Genomic DNA, 26,688 nt, shown 5'->3' on the forward strand with positions numbered 1-26,688 from the left:
CCTCTATTTTCTTCAGTTTTCCATTATTTTCCTTCATTTTCCTCCTCACATGTAACCTATGACTTTTCATCTTCCTTTTATCTTAATTTCCATTATTTTCATAAATAAAATACCAATTAATGTCATTTTTCCTTTTCAAAGTTTTTACCTTTATGTTTGCCAATTTCCTTAGCCATAATAAACCAAATGAACACCCACACTAGGATGTTTTTCCCAACATTCAGCTTGGAATAAGTGTCCCATAAGCATGGTTATTGTTTTGCCTTTATTAATTTTATTTACATGGAATTTTCACCACGGTTGTTACAATCATTTGCTAAAGTGTTTTTATATTTGAAGTACTATGTAGATGAAAGTTTTGTAGTAAACATGAGAGTAAAAAGAAAAAAAATAGAATGTCCTTCTTTGAACATTAATGGTTTAGGTATTTTATATATTTATAATAGTGAAATTTTATACGTGTATTTGAACAAAAGAAGCATTTTGATTACTATAGATTTATTGTCTGTGGTATTTTTTGAACATACTTATACTTTGAATACATAGATCATGATTCAATTTAGAATCTAAAGTATAAGCATATTTAAAAATAGATTGATGTGATGAAAACAAAGTACAATATTGTTAAGAGTATAAAATTCTAGTAGCATTCTTTCCTTTATGTTTAAGTTTGGTTATACAAGAGTATATCCATAATGAAAAGTAAAGATATGACTGAGAACAATCTAACATGAAAATAAACTAAATTAAAAACTGGTATTTATGTAAAGGCATTATAGCTAAGAAGGATGTATTTCCGAGATAGTTATAAGAAGTATAGAGGGAGCATTCCATTTTTGTATGGAAATATAGTTAGGGAAAGTTTTCATAAATATATAACGAACATAATGGTATGTAAGGTTGAATTGACGTGAGATATTGGAAAAGTACAAAGGTTGAGCCACAACGAAGATGAAATAAACTTTCTTATTAAAAAAAGGGATTTGGACAATAACATTGTCTAAGTAAATCCCGAGAGGTTACATAATTATCTACAAGAAAACTTTGAATAGGCTAGGACAATATGTAAATATGTAAAGAGGAAAGGTAATTAACCTTTAAAATTGAGGACAAAAAGTTAAATAATTATAATAGTGGGTATAGTTAACATATGACTATTAATCTAGTATTCCGTTAAGTATACAAAGGAATAATTTGTAAACAAATACATAAATTTTATGAGAATAGTAGTTATATACGAAAAAAACAAAATTTTTGGAACAATCTTTTATTAGCAACAACATAAAGGAATGGCATTCATTATGTTGTATAAAATAATATTTAGTTGAATTCCAATATTGGTTGATTACGACCATAGTGACAATAATTAGTACCATATAACCAAAGGGTTTGGATCAGGGTTTTTTTTTTACAATTACATGAAAGGAATAAATGCCTTTAAAATACAAACTTCTTCTTAAGAAGTTTTTCGAAAAGTATTCCTAGTAACTAAATTAAAAGAAATAGAATCTCGATAACTTGTCTTTGTCGAAAGAGTCAAGCATAATCAAAGTAGCAACCAAGAGTTCAGGGACACTCAACCTGAAGAGGAGGAGCCGAAAATTCGTTAAGTATTGGAAAGATCAATAATAAATTTACAAATGAAAAACTTTCAAAATTTGCGAGAGTTTAATTATAGTTTCAAATCTCCTAGAAACCAATGTTTAAGTAGGGCCTAGTAATAAAATAAGAAAATAAATTCTGAATGAAGGATCAAGCAATGGTTTAAATGTCCAAATTAATTGAAGGAATAAGTATACTCGAGAACTCATACTATATCTCTGCATCAAATCACAATTTTTGATTAAAACTAGTTGCATTTTAAATAACAACTATGTTAACATAATTTAATTGAGGGATATAAACCCTGCAAATAGATATTGTAATTATGCAAAGAAAAACAATTAAATATAACTTTTATAACCAACGTTGTAATCCAAGGATTAAAGCCAATTGTTAATAATGGCTAGAAAACCCGTAATAGGTTAGGGTTTTGGTTTTGAAAGCCCCAAACTTGACAAAATACAAATGGAGCAAGAGACAATCAAATAATACGAAATGAACAAAAATAGATAATAAAAGTATATATATTCCTATATGGTTCAAAACCTAAGTAATTCAACAATTTATGTATAATAAATTTCTATTGCGAGATGGTCGACCATAAATGGCCAAGGAAAAATAAGATAGCCAAAGAATTTATCCAAAGTAGAACTGATCTATCACATTTGGTTTAGGGTTTTAATTTTCAAAACCTACTCTATAAACCATTTAGAAAATTTCCAAGAAAAATGAGTAAAGTTTCCTAATTTATTCACGATGAAAGAAGGGTAAAACTTTTAGATTAATTCAAACCTTTGTGTGCATCTTTGCTTAAGAGCACTTTCCACCAATAGAACCCATAAGTCATACTATCACTCTACAAGGAACCTACGATCCAATGAAATGGAGTTTAAGTTAAAATCTTGGTCGAATCACTAAGCATAGAGCGTTAAATACAGAAGAAACAATAATTTTTTTTATATATTAATAGAGCTTACCTGAAGAACACTGGAACGAGGAGAAACAACATTTGTAATGAATTCTAGGGAAGAATAATAGAAAATTTAAGTAGCAAAGGAGAATTTCACCAGTAACAAAGACAATGTAGTGCCTCTATAATTTCCCTATTAATTTTATAAGTATTAATCAAAACGATTGAAGAGTTCATTTCAAATTATATATGAAAGACAAAGTAGAAAGAAAGAAACCCTACTTAAATATTATTTCTTTGCAACTTACAATCACATAAGAGAATACACATAATAACACCGAAAATGAGGTGAATAAGTCTGGAAAAGAGTAAAAACTTACATTAAACTAAGTTTGATAGAGCATGGCGATTGAGTAAACTTAGTTGCAGAGCCGAGTCAAGCTTTGTCGGAATGCCATCGGCAAATGACCGAATGATCCGACAAAGGAAATGTCTATATGGACAAACTAAAACCCCAATCATAATCACCATTGGATTAGAAAGATCAAGCCAAAACCATTGATTAGAATACCTCAAGTTAACAAATGTATGCATGTGAAGCCATGTGGGCTACCATGTGCTAGACCAATGGAAGGGCTACACATAATCAGAGTCGACCCGCACGTCAGTCTCAAACAATAAAGTATGCATTAAATAAAAAAAAATGTTAGCTAGCAATCAAAGTTCCTATGGCATGATGGCATTATATAACAACATAAGGTTTGACAAAGCCTAGTTCAAATCACCCCATTACAATATTAATATTACATTTCATATTATCAACTTACGAATATAAGACATATCAAATATGTAACATGGAGATGAAAGAACTATGAACATATCAATAAACATTTATACATTTATATATATACAAATGAGACTTAATCTAGCGAGGGTGTATAAGTATATGATGAGTTGTAAGAGGGTTAAAACACATTGTTTAAATAAGCAAGGTGAATGAGTAAATTTTATAATGTTTCACTAAAGTAATTCAAAACCAATCATGGATTGAATATGATAAAAATAAGTTTGAAGATAAACACATAAGGAAATAGTTAATTTATGGAATATCCATGGTTTAAAGATCCCTCTTTTGGAGCTTAAAAGTAGTTGTACTTGGTACAAGGCATTAGCATAAACAATAAGAAAGAGAGTGCCTTCCCTGCGAATAAGACTAGCCAAAAATATAAGGATTTATGAAGAACTAGCGTATTTAAATATAACAATCAAAGGATGAACTAATCCCTCAGAGAAAATTGCCTTATAAAAAACCATGCAACTCGTTATAAATAAGAAAAAGTCTTTTTGGGAAATATATTTTTGGAGTTCATTATATATGCCTTGGATATACTTTGACTTTTTATTTTACATTTTATTCTATCTCATAGCAAACCAAGCTAGAGGGGCATGCCATCCCTGTTGTTTAACTTAAACCAATCTTTGATCCAACAACATAGCTAGAACCAATGCCTCGCAATGCATTCCTTCCTGCTTAAGAAGATGAATCAAGAGTTTTAGGCAGTTTTGCTGGGATGTTGCCCCAATATTGAAGCTAGGAGATAGATGTTTCTTTCTCTTATGGCACTAGGAATAAGATCACTGGCAACTAAGATCCCACTGTCTTTTATTAAAGGTTGGGTATCAAGTCAAGGATATATAGCTTTGAGCTCTGCATTGATGAAAGGGTGGACCAGGCCTGGAACAGGCCTAGAATTTGCCGCACCATAAAATGTTTTTTACCTTTTTCAACGTATTTCACTGTTATGGAAAATTTTGAAAGCTCTGCATTGATGAAAGGGTGGACCAGGCCTGGAACAGGCCGAGAATTTTCCGTTCCATTAAATGTTTTTTACCTTTTTCAACATATTTCACTGTTATGGAAAATTTTGAAATGTAAAAATGACAGGTGAAAATTTTGAAATCTTAAAATTGCAATTAAAGTATTTAATTGTCAGAATTTTAATGAATGTATTAAATGGAGGTCAAATTAAACAATTGGCTTAATTGCAGTGTTTATTTCTTGTCATCATTTTTTGGTTGATTGGTGGAACTTAGATTTTCATAGGCAAAACAAATGGAGTAATGACATTTTCTAATTAGACACAGTGGACATATATTTTATAAACATTTTTTTGATATTATAAAACTAGTTTATTGAGCTATTGTGCTTTCTTTAACAAGTGTACTAGCAATTGCTCCTAAAATTGCAAAGTTACACAGAAGTAATAGAATATTTGGGAAGATCATTTCGCCCAGAACACTATTGAATCCATGTGCATAAGGTCTTCCAATTTCTCCAAGAGGATTTTCATTAGTGCCCTAGCAAAAGAGGTTGATCAAGATCTCGTGTCCATAGCAAAGTTCCTCATCTTATGTTGAGTAATTGAAGTTGGTTCAACAAGAAGAGGAGCATATGAAGTTCTAGGTATAATATTGTAGTATTTTATTATCTATCAGTTCAAAATAAAGTTTTAATTCTAATAGATGATTTCAAAATATATTCTTCAAAAAATGATAAGTTTATGACAGTGGTAGTGCGAGTAGCATCCTTGTTATTTGCACTACCATCCAAAGAGTAAGAAAATATACCATGAAAAGATGATGTAGGCTACAATTAATAACAACAAACAATATCATATGCTGAAGAGGAATTATCCTATTTCTAAATGCAACAAGAAAAATGTCATACATTATCATTTTCCATTTATTATCCAGACACATATTTGAAACAAAATTCCTTGTTAATGGTCTAAATAAATATCAAAACCATTACTTGGTTAACATGGTTGAAACTAATTGTAGGTCACTATCATATACCTACCAAGTAATTAGACATATATATCATTGTTACTTGGTTAACATAATTGAAACTAATTATAAATCACCACCATATACTTACCAAGTAATATAATTACAATGAAAAGGTATGTTAAAATTTTGCTACTCTTATTATCCTTTTTTTAAACTGCAATTAATACACAAGAATCCCAAGCAATAGAGCATGATAACAAAAAATAATTCGCACTATATTTATTATGATAAATAGGATATTCCATAATTAACTATGTTTTATTAAGGTTATATATTTGTTCACATGGTTACTTTTATCCATATTTAATCACATAAACGTTAACCTTATATCCTTGGCAACCATTTCCTAGGTGTTACTTCCCATGAGGTTGAGCTGCTTGGTTTTCCCACAAAGAAATTTCTCACTATGTCGTTATTGATATTGAAGCAATCAACCCAAATCAAACACCAAAATAACAAAATTGCCATTGCTAGCTCCAGAATTGGGACTAGAATTATGGGCACATAATGATTTGAGAATTCAATATCTTTTCTTTGAAGAACATAATCTAACCCTAAACCCCAAAGCTGTAGATTTATTGGCACATAATGATTTTAGAATTGAATATCTTTTCTTTGAAGAACATAATCTAACCCTAAACCCCAAAGCCGTATCGTCGCATAGGTTGGGGTTGCCAAAGAAAATTATCTTTATAAGCTAAATCCTTGAAAATGACCGGAATCGATCCAGACAATTGATTGCCAGAAACGTTGAAAATGTCTAACCTGAGATACCCCAATTCCGGAGGAATTTCCCCTGTCAGCAGGCAGATTGTTTGACAAGTCCAGCAAGTTTAAAGTTAACACAGAGCCTAACCTTGGAGAGATTTTACCTGTTAACTGGTTGCTGCCAAGATTGAGATGAGACAGATGTGGTAATGACATTATTCCATTTGGAATTACCCCGGACAATGAATTGTGATCAAGCTGCAGGTAATTGATTGAACTCAAGCCTTCAAGCTTGTCAGGAAGAGGCCTAAACAATCGGCTATTGCTTGCACTCAAGTTGATGAAGGAACCTCACCACTTAACTGGTTATTATAGAGTTGTGCGTATTGCAGACTACCGCAAGAGTCGAGCGGCGACAAACTCCCATTAAAATTGTTGGAAAATATAACCAAGGCATAAAGAATTCTTCCCTTGCATATATTTCTAGGCAGAGGGCCCTCAAAATCGTTGTCTGAAACATTAGAATATGCACCCAAATTCTGTGGCAACCACCCACTAAGCTTGTCATTGTAAATACTCACGCTTGTCAGATTAACAAGTGTTCCTAGCTGTGTAGGGACAGATCCGGTAAGGTTATTCTCCGACAATGACAAGTTTTCCAAGTGGACCAGATTTATGATTGTTTTAGGAATCGTTAAATTTGGTTGATTAGTTGAAAAGTCGAGAGAATGTATGCTCCTCAGCTCGTCAATATTGTGCGGTTATTGTCCAGAGAGCTTGTTTTTCTAGAGATAGAGTTCTGTCACCCTGGACAACCTCATCAAATAGGTGGGAATGTTATCCCAGAGACCTTTGACAGAGAGATCCAAGGTCTTCTACTCAGTCAAGCTACCCAAGGAAGAAGGGATTTCTCCTTCTAGATTGCAGTTCATCAGCCATAGCTGATAGGTGCGTGAAGTTGAAAAGAAGGAAGCAATCCATTCAAGGGATTATAATGGAGAGATATGGTCTCTAATTTGGGTTAGGGGATGTGGCATTGTATTGATGGCATTTTAATAAATTCTAAATTTAAGAGAAATTCTTCGGCGTAAATCACAAGATAAAATGTTTTATCTTGTGATTTACGCCGAAGAATTTCTCTTAAACTTGATATGGATCACAGAAGCCTCAATTCAACAAATTCTAGATAACATGTGATGACCAAATAGAAAAAACAATTTACCTTTTAAAAAAATAAAATTTATTTTTTAATTTCCAAAATATTTAATTATTTTTTTTGGTAATTTGTTTAGAAATTTCCAAATTAATTAAAAGTACAATTCTTTTTACCAAAACCAAAAACATATAACTTGCTTTCTCAATTCAATAAAAAAAAATTACATATAACAAATACAAAAAAAATTTGACTCACACATCCAAAAACAAATGAGGGTCATCAAATTTCCACTTATAAAATAAATTTGAAATTCTAAATAAAAAGTTACTTGGAATTTTTTTTTTTTTTCCAAACCTAAGATGAACGGGCAAGGTCCATAAATGAACCAGTTCAGCATCGAAAATTAAGGTATAGTTTCTCGGGCATATACATAGCCTGAGAGCAAATGCACTGCATGCAAGTTTATCATATTTAAAATATAAAATAAATAATATGATAATATTTAGGCCGATAGGTCTTTCTATGCATCAACAATCGTCAACATTTTTACCTTGTTCCGTTGGATCAGGTGAGACACTTTGAACCGTTGATTTGCTCCGTTGGATCAGGTGAGACACTTTCAACCGTTGATTTGAAGTGTGACCGCTTTTTTCAAAGTGGTCGTTGCTGTTCTTTTTTCCTGGCTTTTGGCGAGCACTGTTCTTTTGTGCAGAGAAGGGCTGTTCTTTTGTGCAGGGAAGGGCTGGTTGATGAAGCTCTTCGCATTGTACAGTCAATGGACTTCCTTCAGTAGAGAAATCCCTGTGGATGCCCAAATCTACCATATACTCCTGGATTGCTGCACTGTCCAGAAATTATTGAAAGAAGGCAAGCAGGTTCACGCCCACATGAGAATCACAAGGGCTCATTAGAATCCCTACTTGGCTGCCAAGCTTGTTTATCTTTATTCTGCCTGTGGAAGCATTGTCGATGCGTGGGCGGCATTCGATGAGGCCTCTGAGCGGACTATGTTTATGTGGAATGCTTTGCTCAGAGCTTAGGTTAAGAATGGGTTCTGTAAAACCGAGGCTATGGAGATTTATAATCAAATGAAGTTATCTGGCACGGAGCTCGATAATTTTACGTTCTCAATCATGCTGAAGGCATGCAGAAGCTTAATGGGCATGCAATAGGGGATGGAGATTCATGGGCAGGTTATCAAGACTGGTTATGAGCTTGATGTCTTTGTGGGAGGTGCGCTTATGGATATGTATTGCAGGTGTCGTTCTATGGAGGATGCAAACCAAGTGTTTAAGGAAATGCACCATCGAGATTTGGTCACATGGACAGCTATGGTTGCTGAACTTGTGCATAATGGGTTTCATGGCGAAGCAAAGGAATGTTTCCGACAGATACATGTGGACAGGGAAAATTTTAAGAACCCCCCCTAAATTTAAATGTATAATAAATGGGCGAATCTCCATGGTATATAGGAAAAATGGAAGGCGATTTTATCAATAATATGATATGTATATATAATTTTTTGGCGAATCTCTCACCAGGCATGGCGAATATTTTACTCAATTATAAAATCTTGTGTTTATTGAATACACAAATAAAAATTATAAACCTGGATCTTAAAAATTACTATTAGTAATTTATAAAAATTAATAAAATTAATAGTTGATTTTTATTTTATTTTTTATTTTAACCAAGCTAAAATGTTTAACATACATTAAATTACAACATCCATTTTTACTCTTGATCGGATCAAATATTTTTTCACTCTATGCTAGTTTGCATATCACGATATTTGATACCTCTCGGGGGTTAGTAGATCCAGAGTAAAGATGGATCTATGCTGGTTTAATTCTCCCATTTCATTTAAATAGGCTACATTCTAGGTGAATACCATGGGTCAATACCATGTGCCATTTTGGTGAATACCATGGGTCAATACCATGTGCCATTTTTATTTTTTGTTAATACTAATATTAGGGTTAATAATGTTTTTTTGCACGGTATTAATAAGAATCTAGTCCATGGTATTTGTCCCATAGTATTTTGCCCATAGGTTTCACCTAAATATAACGCATTTTTTGAGTGTTCGTAAATATAAGGTGACTTATGGAGTAAATATAAAAAGATGTTTTATTTGTTTACCATACCTCTAGTTTATTTATATTTTTATTAATTTACCATACCTCTTTTACAAATATGGTATTTGGCCCATAGGATTCACTTAAATAAAACCTCTTTCTTGAGCCTTCATAAATAGAACGAGGGTTATGGACTAAATATAAAAAGAGGTTTTATTTATTTACCATGCGTCTAGTTTATTTATATTTTTATTTATTTACCATACCTTTTGAGTAAGTATAAAAAAACGTTTTATTTATTTACCATACCTCCACTTTATTTATATTTTTATTTGTTTACACCCTTGCATGTATATAAAGTGACTTATGGAGTAAATATAAAAAATGTTTTATTTATTTACCATACTTCTCATTTATTTATATTTTTATTAATTTACCATACCTCTTTTATAAATATGGTATTTGGGCCTTTGGCCCATAGGATTCACTTAAATAAAACCTATTTTTGAAAATGGGCGAATGGATTCACTTAAATAAAACCTATTCTTGAAAATGGGCGAATGGAAAGTTGTAACTCCTAATTTCAAGGGCTAAATTTACCTTTTTTACCCTCTCCCTTAAAAGAAGGTGGGCTATTTGAGGTGATTTGTAAAAATGTACTATGATACAAAATAATCGCCCACTAAAAATTTAAAACCCCTTAATTTCGCCAAAGGGCGAACATTCGCCCCTAAAATCACCCCTACATGTGGAGGAACACAAGCCCAATTCGGCAACTGTGGTATCGGTTTTGCCGGCATGTGGGAGCTTGGCAGCTCTGCGAAAGGGGAAGGAGATTCATGGCTACATTGTCAGAGGCAAGCTTGGTTCCAACGCTGCTGTGCGGACTGCTGTAATGGACATGTATTCTAAATGCGGTTATGTGGAGGACGTAAACTAAGTGTTTGACTAAGATTGTGAAGGAGATGTCATTGCATGTAGTATTATGATTGTTGGGAATGGAAAAAAAGGGCATGTTACCAGGGCCTTCGAGATCTTTCGTCAAATGCTGAAGAATAGTGTGATGCCCAATGTGATTACTGTCGTAAATGTTCTCTTGATATGCGGTGATTCAGCGGCTCTCCGGCAGGGTAAGGAACTACATGCTTATGGAATCAAGTGCGGCTTTGTGACCAATGTCTCTCTGCGTTGGGCACTCATTAATATGTATGCTAACAATCGTCAACACTTTTACCTTGCTCCGTTGGATTAGGTGAAACACTTTCAACCGTTGATTTGAAGTGTGACCGCTTTTTCCAAATATCAGTGAAGTTGCCTTACCGTTTTTTCCCATTCTTTTATGTCACTCTTGAAGATATTTTCACTGCTTTTCCCTGTTTTTTCTCATTCTTTTATGTCACTCTTGAAGATATTTTCACTGCTTTTTCCTGCCGTTGGTCGTTGCTGTTCTTTTTTCCTGGATTTTGGCCAGCACTGTTCTTTTGTGCAGAGAAGGGCTGGTTGATGAAGCTCTTCGCATTGTACACTCGATGGACTTCCTTCAGTAGAGAAATCCCTGTGGATACCCAAATCTACCATATACTCCTGGATTGCTGCACTGTCCAGAAATTATTGAAAGAAGGCAAGCAGGTCCACGCCCACATGAGAATCACAGGGGCTCATTAGAATCCCTACTTGGCTGCCAAGCTTGTTTATCTTTATTCTGCCTGTGGAAGCATTGTCGATGCGTGGGCGGCATTCGATGAGGCCTCTGAGCGGACTATGTTGATGTGGAATGCTTTGCTCAGAGCTTATGTTAAGAATGGGTTCTGTAAAACCGAGGCTATGGAGATTTATAATCAGATGAAGTTATCTGGCACGGAGCTCGATAATTTTACGTTCTCAATCATGCTGAAGGCATGCAGAAGCTTAATGGGCCTGCAACAGGGGATGGAGATTCATGGGCAGGTTATCAAGACTGGTTATGAGCTTGATGTCTTTGTGGGAGGTGCGCTTATGGATATGTATCGCAGGTGTCGTTCTATTGAGGATGCAAACCAAGTGTTTAAGGAAATGCACCATCGAGATGTGGTCACATGGACAACTATGGTTGCTGGACTTGTGCATAATGGGTTTCATGGCGAAGCAAAGGAATGTTTCCGGCAGATACATGTGGAGGAACACAAGCCCAATTCGGCAACTGTGGTATCGGTTTTGCCGGCATGTGGGAGCTTGGCAGCTCTGCGAAAGGGGAAGGAGATTCATGGCTACATTGTCAGAGGCAAGCTTGGTTCCAACGCTGCTGTGCGGACTGTTGTAATGGACATGTATTCTAAATGCGGTTATGTGGAGGAAGTAAACTAAGTGTTTGACTAAGATTGTGAAGGAGATGTCATTGCATGTAGTATTATGATTGTTGGGAATGGCAAAAAAGGGCATGTTACCAAGGCCTTCGAGATCTTTCGTCAAATGCTGAAGAATAGTGTGATGCCCAATGTGATTACTGTCGTAAATGTTCTCTTGATATGCGGTGATTCAGCGGCTCTCCGGCAGGGTAAGGAACTACATGCTTATGGAATCAAGTGCGGCTTTGTGACCAATGTCTCTCTGCGTTGGGCACTCATTAATATGTATGCTAAATGCGGAAGTATGGAGGCTGCGCATAAAGTATTTGATGAAAGCTCTAATAAGAGTGCCACTTTGTGGACAGCAGTGATCGCTTTTCCATCAAATGCAACAACATGGCATCGAACCAAACTTGCTAGTGTTTCTCGATATTCTGCCTGTGTGTGCCGACTTAGCAGTTCTGCAAGAAGGCAAGAAATTCCATGCATACAAAACGGGATTTTATTCCAACGTATTTGTATGTTCTGCCCTTATGGACATGGACATATATACTAACTGTGGAAATGTTAAACTTACAAGGAAAGTGTTTGATAACATCTCTCATAAGGGCGTTGTGGCTTGGACTGCAATAATTGTAGCATAGGGTTTAAATGGGAATGGTAAGAAAGCTACCCTGTTGAAGGTAGTGTATGAAGGTACCCTGCTCCATTCGATCAGGTGAGACATTTTCAACCGTTGATTTGAAGTGTTTGATTCATTATCCCTCGCCGCGCATCGCATCTGGCAAGCATGCACTGCACTTTGACTGCTTTTTCAGTTGTGCAAAATTTCACGCCCTATTGAAGGTAGTGTATGAAGGTACCGTGCTTCGTTCGATCAGGTGAGACACTTTCAACCGTTGATTTGAAGTGTTCGATTCATTATCCCTCGCCACGCATCGCATCTGGTAAGCATGCACTGCACTTTGATTGCTTTTCCCAAATATCGGTTGAGTTTCCTTCTTTTCACCTCCGAGTTCTGCTGTGCATTGGAACACTTCCAGCGAGCCTCAATCTGAATCCTCCTGCGCTCTCTGTTCATTAAGCAAAATGAGAAACTTCTAGGATGTGGATATCATGCCCGGGGGATCCATGAGCATCGTGCGAGAAAGCCCTACTGCTGCCATTGTCAAATTCAAGGCCGGAAGTATCGAGCCGGCCCATCACCATACCTTTGGGCATGATCTTCTTGTTGTGTCTGGGTCGAAGAGAGTGTGGAATCTCACTAAGAATCAGTGCTTCGATTTGGGCCCCGGGGATTATCTCTATACTCCTGCGCCTGATGTGCACAGGGTGCAGTATTTCACGGATACTGAGTTTTTCATCAGATGGGATGGGCATTGGGATATATTTCTGGACGAGGATTTGCCCACAGCAGCCGATCACATTAAGGCGAATGTAGAGGAATCCAAATAGGTGTTTTTGCGTGTGCGTAGAAGCTCATATGCAGGTGCAAGCAATAAGTTAATTTCGTGGTACTATGCTGTTTAAAGTTTCTGTAGTTTATTGTCTAGGGATGGATTCTGTATGCTATTTCCTGAAATTATGTTCAGGGCTTTTATATATATAATAATTAAACTATATATTCAAAGTTTGCCTAATACCCTTTGTGATGTAAATAAATTTCAATGAATATCAAACTATTCTCATAATTTGCATCGATTCTCGTAACATATCGTCGGCAGGTTTTTTTCCCTTCAATTTTGTGATTCCTTCCTTCTGGTCGAGGAAGGTTCCGAACCTTCACGTCTTACCTGAGCTCAGGTAAGGTCCTGGTTGTGAGCTCTGCTCAGTCAAAGAGAGGGCCTTACTCGCTTGAATAAAGGTAGCTCACTCAGAATTTTCAAGACCTTAATTGACCTTGAGTTGTTTTATTTTTGCACAAGAGAAGCAAGGTGTCGGGTGGGCGTGGGGGCTGAGTTGTGCAAAATTTTACACCCTATTGAAGGTAGTGTATGAAGGTGTGAAGAGAAACATGATGGGCATGGGAATTGCACTCCCTCAAGATGGTGGGGTTTGGTGAATTGCACTCCTTCAAGATGTAGTATCATTCTATATATGTATATTATTCTTTATAAAATATAATAATAATATCATGGTTTCTAATGGAATTAACTTTTTAATAGCGATATATCAACATATTTTCTAATATTATGTTTTGACTTTCTAAATGCAATATACATTTATGGTTTTCAATGAAATATATTGGTAGGGGATAGTCATGGTGGTTATTTCCTTGGTCACTAGCAAGCTTCGTATACGCTTGGCCATCTATAGAGGTTTCTTGATTTTGGGTAATTAACTTAACCTCTTGATTTTGGGTAATTAACTTACTCTAAAATGAAATAAGACATTCAATGTGTTCCTTGTAATATAGATATAAACAAAACATCTAAAGAAAAGTAATTTCACAATGATCCAATCTAAGAAAACAAGGTTTTCCACAAACCAATTAACTCTTCTAGAAAAATTCAGCAATTCCAATTTAATTGTACCTTTTGGGACAATTGCTAGTATTTTAAAAGGTCAAAATATAATTAATCTTAAAGACAATTTCAAGGCAATCTCGTTATTATTATGGATCACGAAAATCTAACATGATGATAATATCTAATAAAAAAAATTATTAAAAAAAAATGCATTGCCTTATCACACGTGTCCACCTCAGTGTCTGTCGGGCTTCAGTAAATATGTATAATCCTCTAACTCTGTTCTAAATCTCTTACTAATGGCTCAGAGGTCTTCTCTGAAGCGAAGAAGCTATGTCCACGAGGAAAACAATTCTACTATTCTTTAGGGTCCCCTTTTGCCTAGACCTTCGTCTTTGTCCTTTCTTAGTCGCATGTTTGCGGATGCAAATGAATATGCCAGGTCTTGTGAAGCTCAAGCTGGTCAGGAGCTCGCCAAAGAATCCTAGGATTCCAGGAAGGAGAGAAAGTATGTTATACCATGAGAGCAGGTGAAAGCAGAACCAGAGTTCGCTTACTTGTCTATCAACTGGCTTGGTCTCTTACTTATCTATTTATAAGCTTGGTAGGGCAGGCATATTCGCCCGGATATTTCTATCCCTTCTTTCAGAAGTTATGGTAGTCTTGTCTTTTTTGACGCGTTCCCCTAGGCCTCCTATATATTTTCCGTCACAGCCCATGCATAATAAACTGTACCTATTGATCCAGGCCATGCTATTCATTAGTGCTCGCTTGGACAGCCAAAAACAGACAGACTCACCAGATTCATGCAAGGCGGGCAAAACTATGGATTAGGTTTGAAAATCAAGATTGGCAGAAGGGAGGGAAGCCCTGCAGAATGCAAGGTCTCTGTGAAGAGGACGCACGTGGGCTGCAGGCAAGCCCGGCATGGCTTCCCATTAGGTTTTTTTTTTTTAATTAATTTATGAGATACTATATTTTTTCTTTAAATTTTTTATTTCAAATTTGAATATAGAATAAATAATGATAATATATATCTAAAAAGTTTGAGTATCTTTTAAAATTGTTTTTAGGTATGGTATGATTTTTTTTTGTATGTTTTTATTTTATTTTTTCTTAAGAGATTTCTAGGATTAAGGAAACAAGTTAATGGTGCAAGACCTAAAGATATAGAAGTATAGGGAAGGAGTAAAAGCCTGCCATTACAGAACACCAGTGATAACAGGGTTTAGTTTTTTAAGAGATAGTTTTTTTCAGACCAAGGAAAGGAAACAGGGTAATGACCCAAGACACAAAGGCACAAAGGCATATGGCAGAAGTGAAAGCCTCCCCCTTATGGACCACTGGTAGTAACAATGATGAGTTAGTTTTTCCTGTAGTAAGGAAACAATGACCCGAGACACAAAAGCACAGGCATATGGCAGTGATGAATCCGTTTTTCTCAAACTAAGGAAACAGGTTAACGACCCAAGACACAGAGGTGCAAAGGCATATGGCAAGAGTGAAAGTCTGCACCCTTATGGACAACCAGTGGTAGTAAGTCTACATTTGCACATAGCAGCTAGTCATATGTTGGTTTGACAATATGATAGGTTTTCCCATTTGTTTAAAACAAAGCAAGCACTGTCAACCTTAAGTAAGCACAACTGTATGAAATGCTCTTGCATGTAGCACATTTATTCACCTCACCCTTTGTCTATGTATGGGGAATTCCCCTATTCTATCTCTGTGATGCTATTTATGCAATTCTCCCTGTTAGATGTTTTGGAGCTTTTCCGGCCATATTTTCAGGTCTAAATTGCTAGGAATCAAGCATAGATTTTTTGAAATCACAAATGTGATATGTAAATTTTCCATAACCTTGGTCCAAATTGCTAGGAATCAAGCATAGATTTGTTGAAATCACAAATTTGAGATGTGAATTCTACATAATCCAAGTGCCCAGAGTTTTTGAAACCATATTTTTGAAATCATAAATTTGAGAAGTGAATTCTCCATAATCGAATCCAAGTGCCCAAGAATTTTTTAGTGTTAAATCCATATATATCATAAAAATACATTTCAAATAGCAAAATTTCTATTTATCCAAAAATTATTTGGCTAGATTCTGACCCAAAACTCCAAAATATCTAATAATCAGACAAAGCCATATTGTATCAAGGATTTATGTACATGCTCAGATTTAAGTTGAAATTAATCTTCATGTTTTCAGTTTTGAGGACATATTTCTAATATTGTATCAAGGATATATGTACATGCTAAGATTTAGCTTGAAATTAATCTTTTTCAGGTTTAAGGACATATTTCTAATGTTTTGAATGTTAAGTTCACCTTGAAGTTCAGTTTAGAATTTAGTTTCTTTGTTTTTCCCTGGTATAGTGCTGTGATTTCAAATTTATTACCGCAAATTTCGGTCGATATTCTTGGAATTCTTTTTCCTCTGTTCTTTGGGTAAACCTAAAATTTTGATATTGCTTGGTTTTCCTGCATTTTCTGGAAAACAAGAGGTGACATGTATTTCTGGTACATAATTTGGGTCACCAAGATATTTGGCTAGTGCTACGCATTTCGAAGCAATACCCTATTTATCGCATTCTTTTGCTCTTCGAGAGTCAAAGCGTTATGGAAAACTTTCTTTGTCGCAATAAAAAGGGATTCCCGGAAGGCAATCATTTTTGTTCAGCTATTTCCTATTCCTTTTTTCCTTCCTCAACAATATGGGGTTGCACAACTTGCAGTGGTGCACATCCTTGTGGTGGGGAATCTGTTATTGATCGACATAAAGCAGCTGTTTCTTTTGGCAAGAGGCCACAAGAATAGACTTAAGTTCACTGCAGTGTTTCAGTTCTATTTTTTAAATTAGGCACATAGCCTATTTTGTGAACATTATTCTTTGCAGGTTGTAGCTCTTTGAGTCACAATGGCCTATTCCCTTTCATATTCTACTCCCTGCTATTCAGTTTATAACTTAGTACTTTCTATTTAGTTTATAACCTAGCAACTACTAGATTATTGTTGTTATCTGATTCATTTCATTCTACTTCACTGCAAATATGGCAATTTTCTTGAAAAGTTTCTAATTAGATATATGAAAAAAATCACAACACTAAGTTGTACCATTTTTTCTAGAGCATTACTACATAACAAAATTCAATATATGTGTGAAAGTGCTGGTGGTGTAAACGTAATGATGATGATCCTATTCTTAATTAAATCTAGAGCAATATTACACCAAATGGACTGTAAGCATCCTGCAAACAGGCCTATTTTCAAGAATATGCAAACATTAATAGATATATAGGAATTTAGACAAACAACCATCTGGATTCCCAATTTGCCAACCATCCTGTCTCCATAAAGAATGGAAAAGGGGAGGAATATAGCATTTGAAAGACAAAGGAGCTTCTTGAAGCCAAAACCCTAAACTGTATATTATGGTTTGGCAGAAACTGTATAATATAAGCCTGAATAAGCAATACATTTTAATTTTGTTGAAAATGTGTTTCTCTGATACATTAACGTATTGCCATGTTATGAACATTATTCTTCTGCTTCTTGGCTTGCCAGAATATGCTCTTTGATTATCTTTCTTTTTTCTTAATGCAGCAGCCTAAAAGTTCTTCTTGGGTCTGATTGATGGAGTTACTTTTCAGTAAGGCTTTCCGCAGATTCTGTTCATGTTGTAACAAATGCTTTGGTGATAGTAGGCTAAACTGTGTCCAGTTTTTGCTCACGTTTTTAAATCCATCACCCAGGCTCTGACTAAAGAGAAGATACAGTGTATCCCCAAAGCATTCATAAAAGTGGAGTTATTAGTTTTGTGACTTTGATAGATCACTTGAGGGGACTTCACATGAGTTGCTTGGATTGCTTGATTTTTCTTTATGACCTTTTAAAACAGTGTTTGTTCTTTGTTATAATATTGTTGGTGAACTGAGCATTATTTTTTTCTGTTATGGCATGTTGAAGAATTTTGTCTTCCTAAGACTTTGGGTTGATTATCTGGGCCGAGGAGTATGCAATGGACTTATATTCGTTTATTTCTATTTATCCCCAGCGTCAAGGATGTGGTTTGAGTCGATTTCAGATCGTAGTTTGTGTTTTATTGTTTAAATGAAGGGTGTACTAGGCAGTTTGAAGAGAGAAGGGCAGGGCAGGCTTTTTAAGGAATTTATGAGATTGGCACTGCCTATTTCTTATGAGAATGAATAGGAATTCATACCAACACTAATTAAATGATTTTGTGAGGATAAGCTGAAATATCTGTAAATATTAACTCTAGTATGCTATCAGATTTTGACAACAGTTAGAATTGATGGATATTATAGACTTTATATTGCCTAGCTTATTTTTTATATAGAATAATTTTTTATGTTATATAAATCTCTGAAAACGAAGAGTTACATGTACAGCTAGGAACTTACAGATTCTGAACATACTGAGAAAAGGGCTCCCACATATTGTCCTCATTAGGAAACTGAAAGCAGTGCTTAACAGACTTCCCTTCATTTCAAAATTTTAGAAAATTTAACAGTGGGACATAACCAGAGTTGTATCACCCTTAACATATAGTCAGCATTTCCATGCAATGCAGAGGCTAAGACCAGATAAGTGACACAATAAACTTAGCTGACTGACCCAAGACCAAGATATATAAGACTTCATAAAAGACAGAAAAAGAAGTTGCAAGTTTATTGACGGGAGAGGTGCTTTTTCGAGCTCGATGGTGCTGGTTCCAACACGTAGCCTGGATTGAATTTGCTGCTTGAGAACGTCATCCTACTGTTTTTTCTTGTCTGAAGTCCTGTACAGGACCGCCAGTTTCTCCAAGAACATCATAATTCCTCTGATTTTATTCTGTTTAGAATAATTCCTCCCATCTTTTGCCCAAAGCTGTTACCCAACTTTCCTTGGGGTATAATATAGTTTCTCCACTAGTTCTTGGAATTTTGGGGGATGGGGGTATTTCTCTGATGAGCTCCCCAGGTTGCCCCGCTGCTCCATGAAGGCCCTGAACCAATCCTTGGACTCAAAAGGGTCACCCAGGTCTTGCTGCCTCTCTGTTGTGGTTTATCCCTCTGGTTGGAAGCTGTGCTTGTCCACTATATCCACCATACTATATGTTTCTGAGAAACCGAATTGATACAGAAAACAGGGCACTATATGCTTCTGAGAAACCAAATTGATACAGAAAACAGGACACTATATACTTCTGAGAAACCAAATTGATACAGAAAACAGGGCATTCTGGTGATTGCTTTTGCATAAGAAACTGTTATTAAATACAAAATGATGGCTTAGATAGGGTGCCGAGAGAGCCAAATTTATCTTTGGAAACCAGCGTTGTCATAATAGCTGACATAAGTTTTCCCAAATAAGCTCGATTTACGTTATATTGAGCAAATGTTTTAGGCACACAATTCGTGGCTCATTGTGCAATCCTGCAAGAGATCACGAAGTTGGTATTATCCGTCATTTTGGGTCATGCTGAGTGTGTGAAAAGGGGTTGGTAGGGGTCATGCTGAGTGGGAGTACTACTTAGGTATGGTCCGAACACGCTTCAAACTTTGCCATAACCTATTAAACCTGAAGTACCTATAATGAGAAATGAACGGCCAAGAATATTGATCTTGATTTGATGATGGTCAATGATGCCTATCTCCGAGAAAAATGATAATTCCTTAGATTTTGGGACTTCACGTTTTTGTAAAAATGAAAATTGTTCTTTGGGGTTTTCCACATTTTTTGTCTGTCAAATTGTAGCTGTTTTATAACCAGACCAGGGATTACTGAAGCTAAAGTACTGAACAGTTTGTTCTTTCCAATGAGTAAAAGATGAGTTGCCAGTCTTCTTTTATTCGATCTTTTAATATTTTTGTGTGCAACTAGACTAAATTCAAGGTGTAGATCGATGCAAGCTCGGCTATAATTCAAGGTGTAGATGAATCCCTGTGCACTTAGCTCGAGAGTATATTCACCTTTATGTGAATTACGCTCCACGAGCTAGCAATAGATTCAAAATTTTTAGCTCAGGCTATGTGCAGATAACTTTAACTACCCGCTTACCTCAGTGGGTATAGAGTGTTCATAGACCCTAGAATAACAGAGCTTACCAGTATACGACTAAGTAAACAGCTTACCATGTTGAGCAGCCATCACTAAGACTGTTCCGGCGTACTTGTGGCAATTCTCTGTATAACTTAATTACAGGGATAGGAACTTATCAATCACCCACGTGGCATAGACCCTAGAATAACAGAGCTTACCAGTATACCACTAAGTAAACAGCTTACCATGTTGAGCAGACATGACTAAGATTGTTCCGGTGTACTTGTGGCAATTCTCTGTATAACTTAATGACAGGGATACGAACTTATCAATCACCCACGTGGCATGTATCGGCAGTAAATCGACTTATAGCTCCATACCATGTAACCCGCTTAGCCGCTTTGTGCCACGTAATTAACATAGTTATCCAGCCCATGATGCTGCCTTCTTCCCAAATGTGGTTGTTTAAATAAGTAATCCTGGTGCAAAGTCAATGTTGAAGCTTCCCAAAAGCTCTAGTTGTACAATACAAATATCAAAGTGTTATCCAGCCATTGATGTTGGCTTCCTTGATGCTTAGATACGGTAATTGAGGACAAGATCTGCCACCGACCGTCGTTTTGTACTGCAACACCCTTCTATATATATTTAGCAAATTGTTTTTAATATGATTTTTTTGGAAGATCTGCCATCGACCGTCGTTTTGTACTGCAACACCCTTCTATATATATTTAGCAAATTGTTTTTAATATGATTTTTTGGAAGTTTTTTTGTGGGTGTTTTCAATTTAATTTCTCTAAAATTGGGTAAGAATTTAGAGAAATCACAAGTTTGATGGGTAACCCTGCACAATGGAAGTGTCCTAGGAGTAAGGGTTTTAGGGGTTTTTCATGGTTCTAAATCTATATATACTGTCAAAAAACTAGTTTAAATACTACAAATCAAGATTTCACCTCAAATTCTTTCACAGATTCAAACACCAGAAAATCTAAAAAAACACACTATAAACAACTCCTATATTTACCACTGCGGGCAGACTACTTGTTATATTTTAGATTTATGTATATGTAAAACAAAACTAGATAAATAAACATTAAACTCCAAGCCTCCTGCCAACCCAAACCTTTAACTCTTTGTAATTTAATTTATTAAATATAGAACTACGAGCCTGCTGCCAAACCCAAAAATTTAACTCTGTAATTTAATTTATTCGTCTGTACACTCAATACAGCAGTAAATCTATAACTTCAACCCTGGTAAGGAACCCAAACATTTAAGTCGTTAAATTTATTGTTCTGTACAGTCTACAGTAGCCATTTTTGTTAGCTTACTTCATCTCTAGAACCATCCGCACGTGAAAGTTGTGCCCTAAGGAGATGGATGTCCACCAGTGACCACAAAAGCCTAGACTGGAGCGATCATATGGTAAAGTAAAATAAGAAAATAAGAAAATAACATGAATTAAAAATTAACATGAACCTATCAGTTCGAATCATAATTCAAAAACATTTCATGTCTTGTCGTACATGATTCCATGAAGCCCAAGCTGATACTCTGTTTGAACTTCACATCACTCTGATATGATCATTCGGACGACTTTCACCTCTATCTACCATGACGTATGGTGGAGTCTGAAGAGCACGCGCCACCAAAGTCATTTGAATAGGATAAAGTGGAGCGAGAATTAAGTGGAGCTATGGGTGGCAAAACAACATATATGGCCACAGGCCTCGAAGAGGGAAGCAGCATCAACTCTTCATTGGGATTTATGAGGACCTGCAATGCTTGTCTGATTGAAGGTCGTAGCTGGGGATCCGGATGTGAGCAAGCAAGGCCCAAAATCAATGCTCGTTTCATCTCCTCTTCGTGAAATTCACCATTCAATCTGGGATCAGCCGCCTCGATAACTCTTCCCTGCCCGTAAAGCCTCCATATCCAATCCATCAAATTATCCTCTGTTAATTGCGGATTTCGCTGCACAACCCGCCTCCCGCTGGCCACCTCCAACATGCAGACCCCAAAACTGAAAACATCCGACTCTGCAGTCGCTCTTCCTGTGTAGCCGCACTCGGGGGCCCAATAACCAGGCGTTCCCGCCAGCTTGGTACTGACAGCCAGAGATGTGTCGTCGTGTTCAATAAGCCGAGCGAGGCCGAAGTCGCCCAGTCGGGGATTGAAGTCCCCGTCGAGCATAATATTGCTGGGTTTAACGTCCCGGTGGACGACTTTTTGCTCCCATTCTTCGTGAAGGTACAGCAACGCCGAAGCCAGCCCGCATAAGATTCTGTGCCTCCGAACCCAATCCAAAGGGGGCTGATGCTGATTCTGCTGTTCATCCCCTGGCTGCCTGAAGATGATCTTATCGAGGCTCCCGTTGGGCATGTAGTCGTAGACGAGCAGTAGCTCGTCGCGTTCGTGGCACCACCCTTGGAGTCGCACCAAGTTCCTGTGTCGAAGTCGGCCTATGGTACTGATTTCCGACATGAATTCCCGCTCCCCTTGTCTTGAACCAGCGGAGATTCTCTTCACTGCGACAAGTGCCCTGGTCCCTTCTCGGTCTTCAAGACTCCCCTTGTAAACGCTCCCAAAGCCGCCGTTTCCGAGCAGTTCGGTCTCGCTGAAGTTCTTTGTCGCTTCCAACAGCACTTTGTAGGAGAACCGGCGAGGGGCATAGGGAGAGGCTGCCGATCGGTCCTCTATCATCGCTAGTTCCCCGCTCAGCCCCCCTTCTGACATATTCCCTACACCTCTTCTTCGTTTTAGAGTCTTAAGGACGAACGACGCCAATAACCCCAACAACACGCTTCCCATGGCAATGGAACCGACAAGGAGGCTGAGCTTTAGGGCCCTGCTTCTGGATCTTCCTGACGTTATATTCAGAGACGATTCAGGCAAACTAACCGAACTGAAATTCCAGTCCAAAATGCGCTGAATCTCAAAAAGAGCCCCCGTTGACGCAGAAAATCCAAGGTAGGCTGATCGCGGAACGGTTTTTGACAGCTCGATTGTTTGGTTCAAGATGCTCGCGTAGGAAATTGTTCGGTCTGCATAGGCGGCGTGTATTTGCAGGGTTTTGTACCAGCCATCGTAATGGATTCGAACCCTTATAGGCCTCCCTGACTTCAAGTTGATACCGTGTTGTCCCAGATTGGCGGTTGCGTCGGATATGAGGCTCTTGACGTCTATGCCGACATGGTTATCGTCCGGGTCCATGAAGCCGTTCTTGTAGGTGTCGAATTCAATGGCCAGCTGATTCGTTGTGTTTAGGCATGTTGATCCATTGCATAAGCCCAGAAATTGTCCGCTGCTGCCTGCCAGAAAGGGTTTTTTGTTGGGGACTATGATGAAGGCCAGACCGTCGCCACTGAATTCGGTGATGTTGCGTATGACGATGGTGAAGGTGGTCGTAAATGTTGCCGGCCAGACTCTGATAGGTTCACGGTAGAGAACCCTCCCTATGCAGTACTGCATCTTGGAATATTGATCCGTCTCATTCGACGAAACGCCAGAGGTAGTGTTTGGCGATGGAGTGAGATCGATGTAACCATGTGAAGAAGAAACCGAAGCATTTCCCATGTATATAAGCTGACTGTTGCTGCTGTTGTTGAATGTTGGGAAAGAGAAATTTACAGGACTTCCACGGGACACTGCAAGGGAGAAGACATACAGGACTTGAAAGAGCAGAGCCAAAGCATGTACCATGATAGTTTCTCAAAAGGAGGATAGCTGAATTTTCGTCTGCCGTCAGATTGTTGATGTGCAGGACATCAATTAAATTGCTTTAATTGATGTGCCATGAATAAGTAACGGAATCTACTCCTACACAAAATAATTCCTCAACTCTCAAGTATATAGTCTGCAAGAAGAATTATACTCTCAAGCCTTCATTATATAGATTGCGAGGACCAAAATGAGGAAGGTACAGCAGTATACCAGGTTCCATCTGTAGCTGGGTTCGTGCAGCAGACGCCTTACACTAGGTCTACTAGACTCCTTGCACCATGCGCGTCGGCGACGACTTTAGACTATGCGGGTCGGCCAGAGTTAAAGCCAAGAACATTTCGTTCTACGCGGAGGAATATAGATTCTGTATTGTTTTTAAGTACAAATTAAGTTATAATGATATTAATAAATGTGGTTTATATATATTTATAAGTTTATATTAATAAAACCTTTCTTTCTAGGTGGAGGAATATACCTTCTATATTGTTTTTAAGTAAAAATTAAGTTATAATGATATTAATAAATGTGGTTGACATATATTTATAAGTTTTAATGATATTAATAAATGTGATTGATATATATTTATAAGTTTACATTAATAAAATCAAGAACATTTTGTTCTATGTGGAGGAATATAGTCTACCAGACTCCTTACACCATGCGGGTCAGCCAGAGTTAAATCCAAGAGGAATATTGATTCTATATTGTTTTTAAGTAAAAATTAAGTTATAATTATATTAATAAGTGTGGTTGATATATATTTATAAGTTTATATTAATAATGATATATTATATTATATTAATAAATGTGATATATATATATATATATATATATATATATATATATATATATTATGTTTATATTAATAATTGTTAAAAAAATAGATAAATTTGAAAAGATAAAATATGTCCATCATATTAATAATTAAAACATTTATAATAAAACAAGTCAAATAAATAAAAAAAATTTAAAATTAAAAAAAATTTGTGATGATAAAACTTTTTTTTTTTAATATAAATATTTATGCTTTAGTATCCAATAACATTATATTAATAGTTAAAATATTTATAGTAAAACATGTAAAATAAATAAATTATTTCCTAAAATTTTAAAACTAAATAAATTTGTAATGATATTTGTAATGATAATAGTTTTTTTTTAATTATACAAATGTTTCTGGTTTAGTATCAAATAACATTATATCAATAAATTTGTAATGATAATAGTTTTTTTTTTAATTATACAAATGTTTCTTGTTTAGTATCAAATAACATTATATTATACTTAACAATTTGAGAGAATAAATTTTGTCTAAAAAGTAATAAATGTATTTATAATGTCTATAAATGTGAAAACATTTATAATAAAACAAGTGAAATAAATAAAAAATATTTTAAAATTAAAATAAATAATAAAACAAGTCAAATAAATAAAAAATATTTTAAAATTAAAATAAATTTGTGGTGATAAAACTTTTTTTTAATATAAATATTTATTTTTGAGTATCCAATAACATTATATTATATTAATAGTTAAAATATTTATAGTAAAACATGTAAAATAAATAAATTATTTTTAAAATTTTAAAACTAAAATAAATTTGTAATGATAATAGGTTTTTTTTAATTATACAAATATTTCTGATTTAGTATCAAATAACATTATATTATAGTTAACAATTTGAGAGAATAAATTTTGTCTAAAAAGTAATAAATGTATTTATAATGTTTATATATATTTACATTTCTCTATTAATAGTACTTAAAAAAATGATTAAATTTGAAAAGATAAAATATATCAACTATATTAATAATTAAAACATTTATAATAAAAAGCCTTAAGAGTTAGCTCAACTAATTAAATAAGTTCCTGGACGTAGGTCAATTTTCCCGGAAGCCCTTGGGGTTAGGCTTGATCAAGCTCAGATATTTCCGTGAACGTAGCAGCGAGTGACCACAGGTGGCCACCCGCGGGTGTACGTGAACCGAGTTAGCTCAACTGGTTAAATAAGTCTCTGGACGTAGGGTCAATTCTCTCGGCAGCCCTTGGGGTTAGGTTTGATCAAACTCAGATATTTCCGTGAACGTAGCGGCTAGTGACCACAGGTGGCCACCCCGCGGGTGTACGTGAACCACACGTGAAAAAAAGAAAAAAACATTTATAATAAAACAAGTAAAATAAATAATTTATTTTTCAAATTTTAAAATTAAAATAAATTTGTGATGATAATAGTTTTTTTTTCTTAGTGGTCGGACAGTCTTCATGACGGACTGGTGAAGAGGTGGACGAACAGCTAGGGTTTCCAGGGTTCTGTAGGTGTTGAACTCCATGGAAGGGCGCAAAGGAGGGAGCTCCACTCCCTCTTACAAGCAGGTCATGGCCAGCCGAGGTAAGAAACCAATAGAAAATGATAGAGGTCCTTTAGAAGAAGGGAAAGGGAACATTGAAGAGGAGCAAGATGGTACCAAATCAAGGGAGAATAATAGCACAAAAGAAAATGAGGAAGAAGACAAGGAACAGGGAACAAAAGACAAAGCTCAAAAGGGACCATGTAAACCCAAAGCTGAGGTCACACCCAGAGTAGTTTTAAATGATCCTGCTCTGCAGGCGCACAGGGACCACATGCGGACATATGCAATCATATGTAAATTCATGGGATTATGGCCCATTGAAAAAGCTTTACAGACATGGATTAAATACCACTAGAAACTAAAAAGAAGCATAGACCTACATCTTGGGTCAAAGGGATTCTTCACTGTGGTCTTTACAAATATTGAAGATAAAGACAGAGTGTTTGAAGGAGGGCCCTACTTCTATGCAG

General features: G+C 36.0%; 4 protein-coding genes across 6 annotated transcripts; 3 read left to right on the plus strand and 1 right to left on the minus strand.

The window, feature by feature from the left end:
* The first annotated feature begins 10,289 nt into the window (after positions 1-10,289).
* Positions 10,290-11,647, plus strand: LOC149231608 (pentatricopeptide repeat-containing protein At2g33680-like). The gene is made up of 2 exons (XM_089381693.1): positions 10,290-10,510; positions 11,020-11,647. Exons 1-2 carry the CDS (start codon positions 10,290-10,292, stop codon positions 11,645-11,647), a joined length of 849 nt encoding a protein of 282 aa, XP_089237819.1.
* A 1,078-nt stretch (positions 11,648-12,725) lies between these two features.
* Positions 12,726-13,116, plus strand: LOC149231609 (DNA damage-repair/toleration protein DRT102-like). The gene has a single exon (XM_089376330.1). It carries the CDS (start codon positions 12,745-12,747, stop codon positions 13,081-13,083), a length of 339 nt encoding a protein of 112 aa, XP_089232456.1. The 5' UTR covers positions 12,726-12,744; the 3' UTR covers positions 13,084-13,116.
* Positions 13,117-14,385: 1,269 nt separating this feature from the next.
* On the plus strand, positions 14,386-18,316 carry LOC149231610 (uncharacterized). 3 transcript variants are annotated; one of them, XM_089376332.1, is made up of 3 exons: positions 14,386-14,626; positions 14,844-15,012; positions 17,703-18,052. In XM_089376332.1, the coding sequence occupies exons 1-3, from the start codon at positions 14,430-14,432 to the stop codon at positions 17,727-17,729; spliced, it is 393 nt and encodes a 130-aa protein (XP_089232458.1). In that variant the 5' UTR covers positions 14,386-14,429; the 3' UTR covers positions 17,730-18,052. The 3 variants fall into 3 exon arrangements, 2 of the variants coding, with proteins under 2 accessions (XP_089232458.1, XP_089232457.1); XM_089376331.1 differs by having other exon boundaries at positions 14,844-15,038; positions 17,703-18,051; XR_016247458.1 differs by lacking the exon at positions 14,844-15,012 and having other exon boundaries at positions 17,703-18,316.
* Positions 18,317-21,590: 3,274 nt separating this feature from the next.
* On the minus strand, positions 21,591-24,127 carry LOC149231611 (putative L-type lectin-domain containing receptor kinase S.5). The gene has a single exon (XM_089376333.1). The coding sequence runs from the start codon at positions 23,844-23,846 to the stop codon at positions 21,750-21,752; it is 2,097 nt and encodes a 698-aa protein (XP_089232459.1). The 5' UTR covers positions 23,847-24,127; the 3' UTR covers positions 21,591-21,749.
* Between the last annotated feature and the right edge of the window lie 2,561 nt (positions 24,128-26,688).

This window comes from Pinus tabuliformis, chromosome J, assembly GCF_031772625.1.
Source record: "Pinus tabuliformis cultivar Carrire ecotype Pingquan chromosome J, CPIR1, whole genome shotgun sequence".
Lineage (NCBI taxonomy): Eukaryota > Viridiplantae > Streptophyta > Pinopsida > Pinales > Pinaceae > Pinus > Pinus tabuliformis.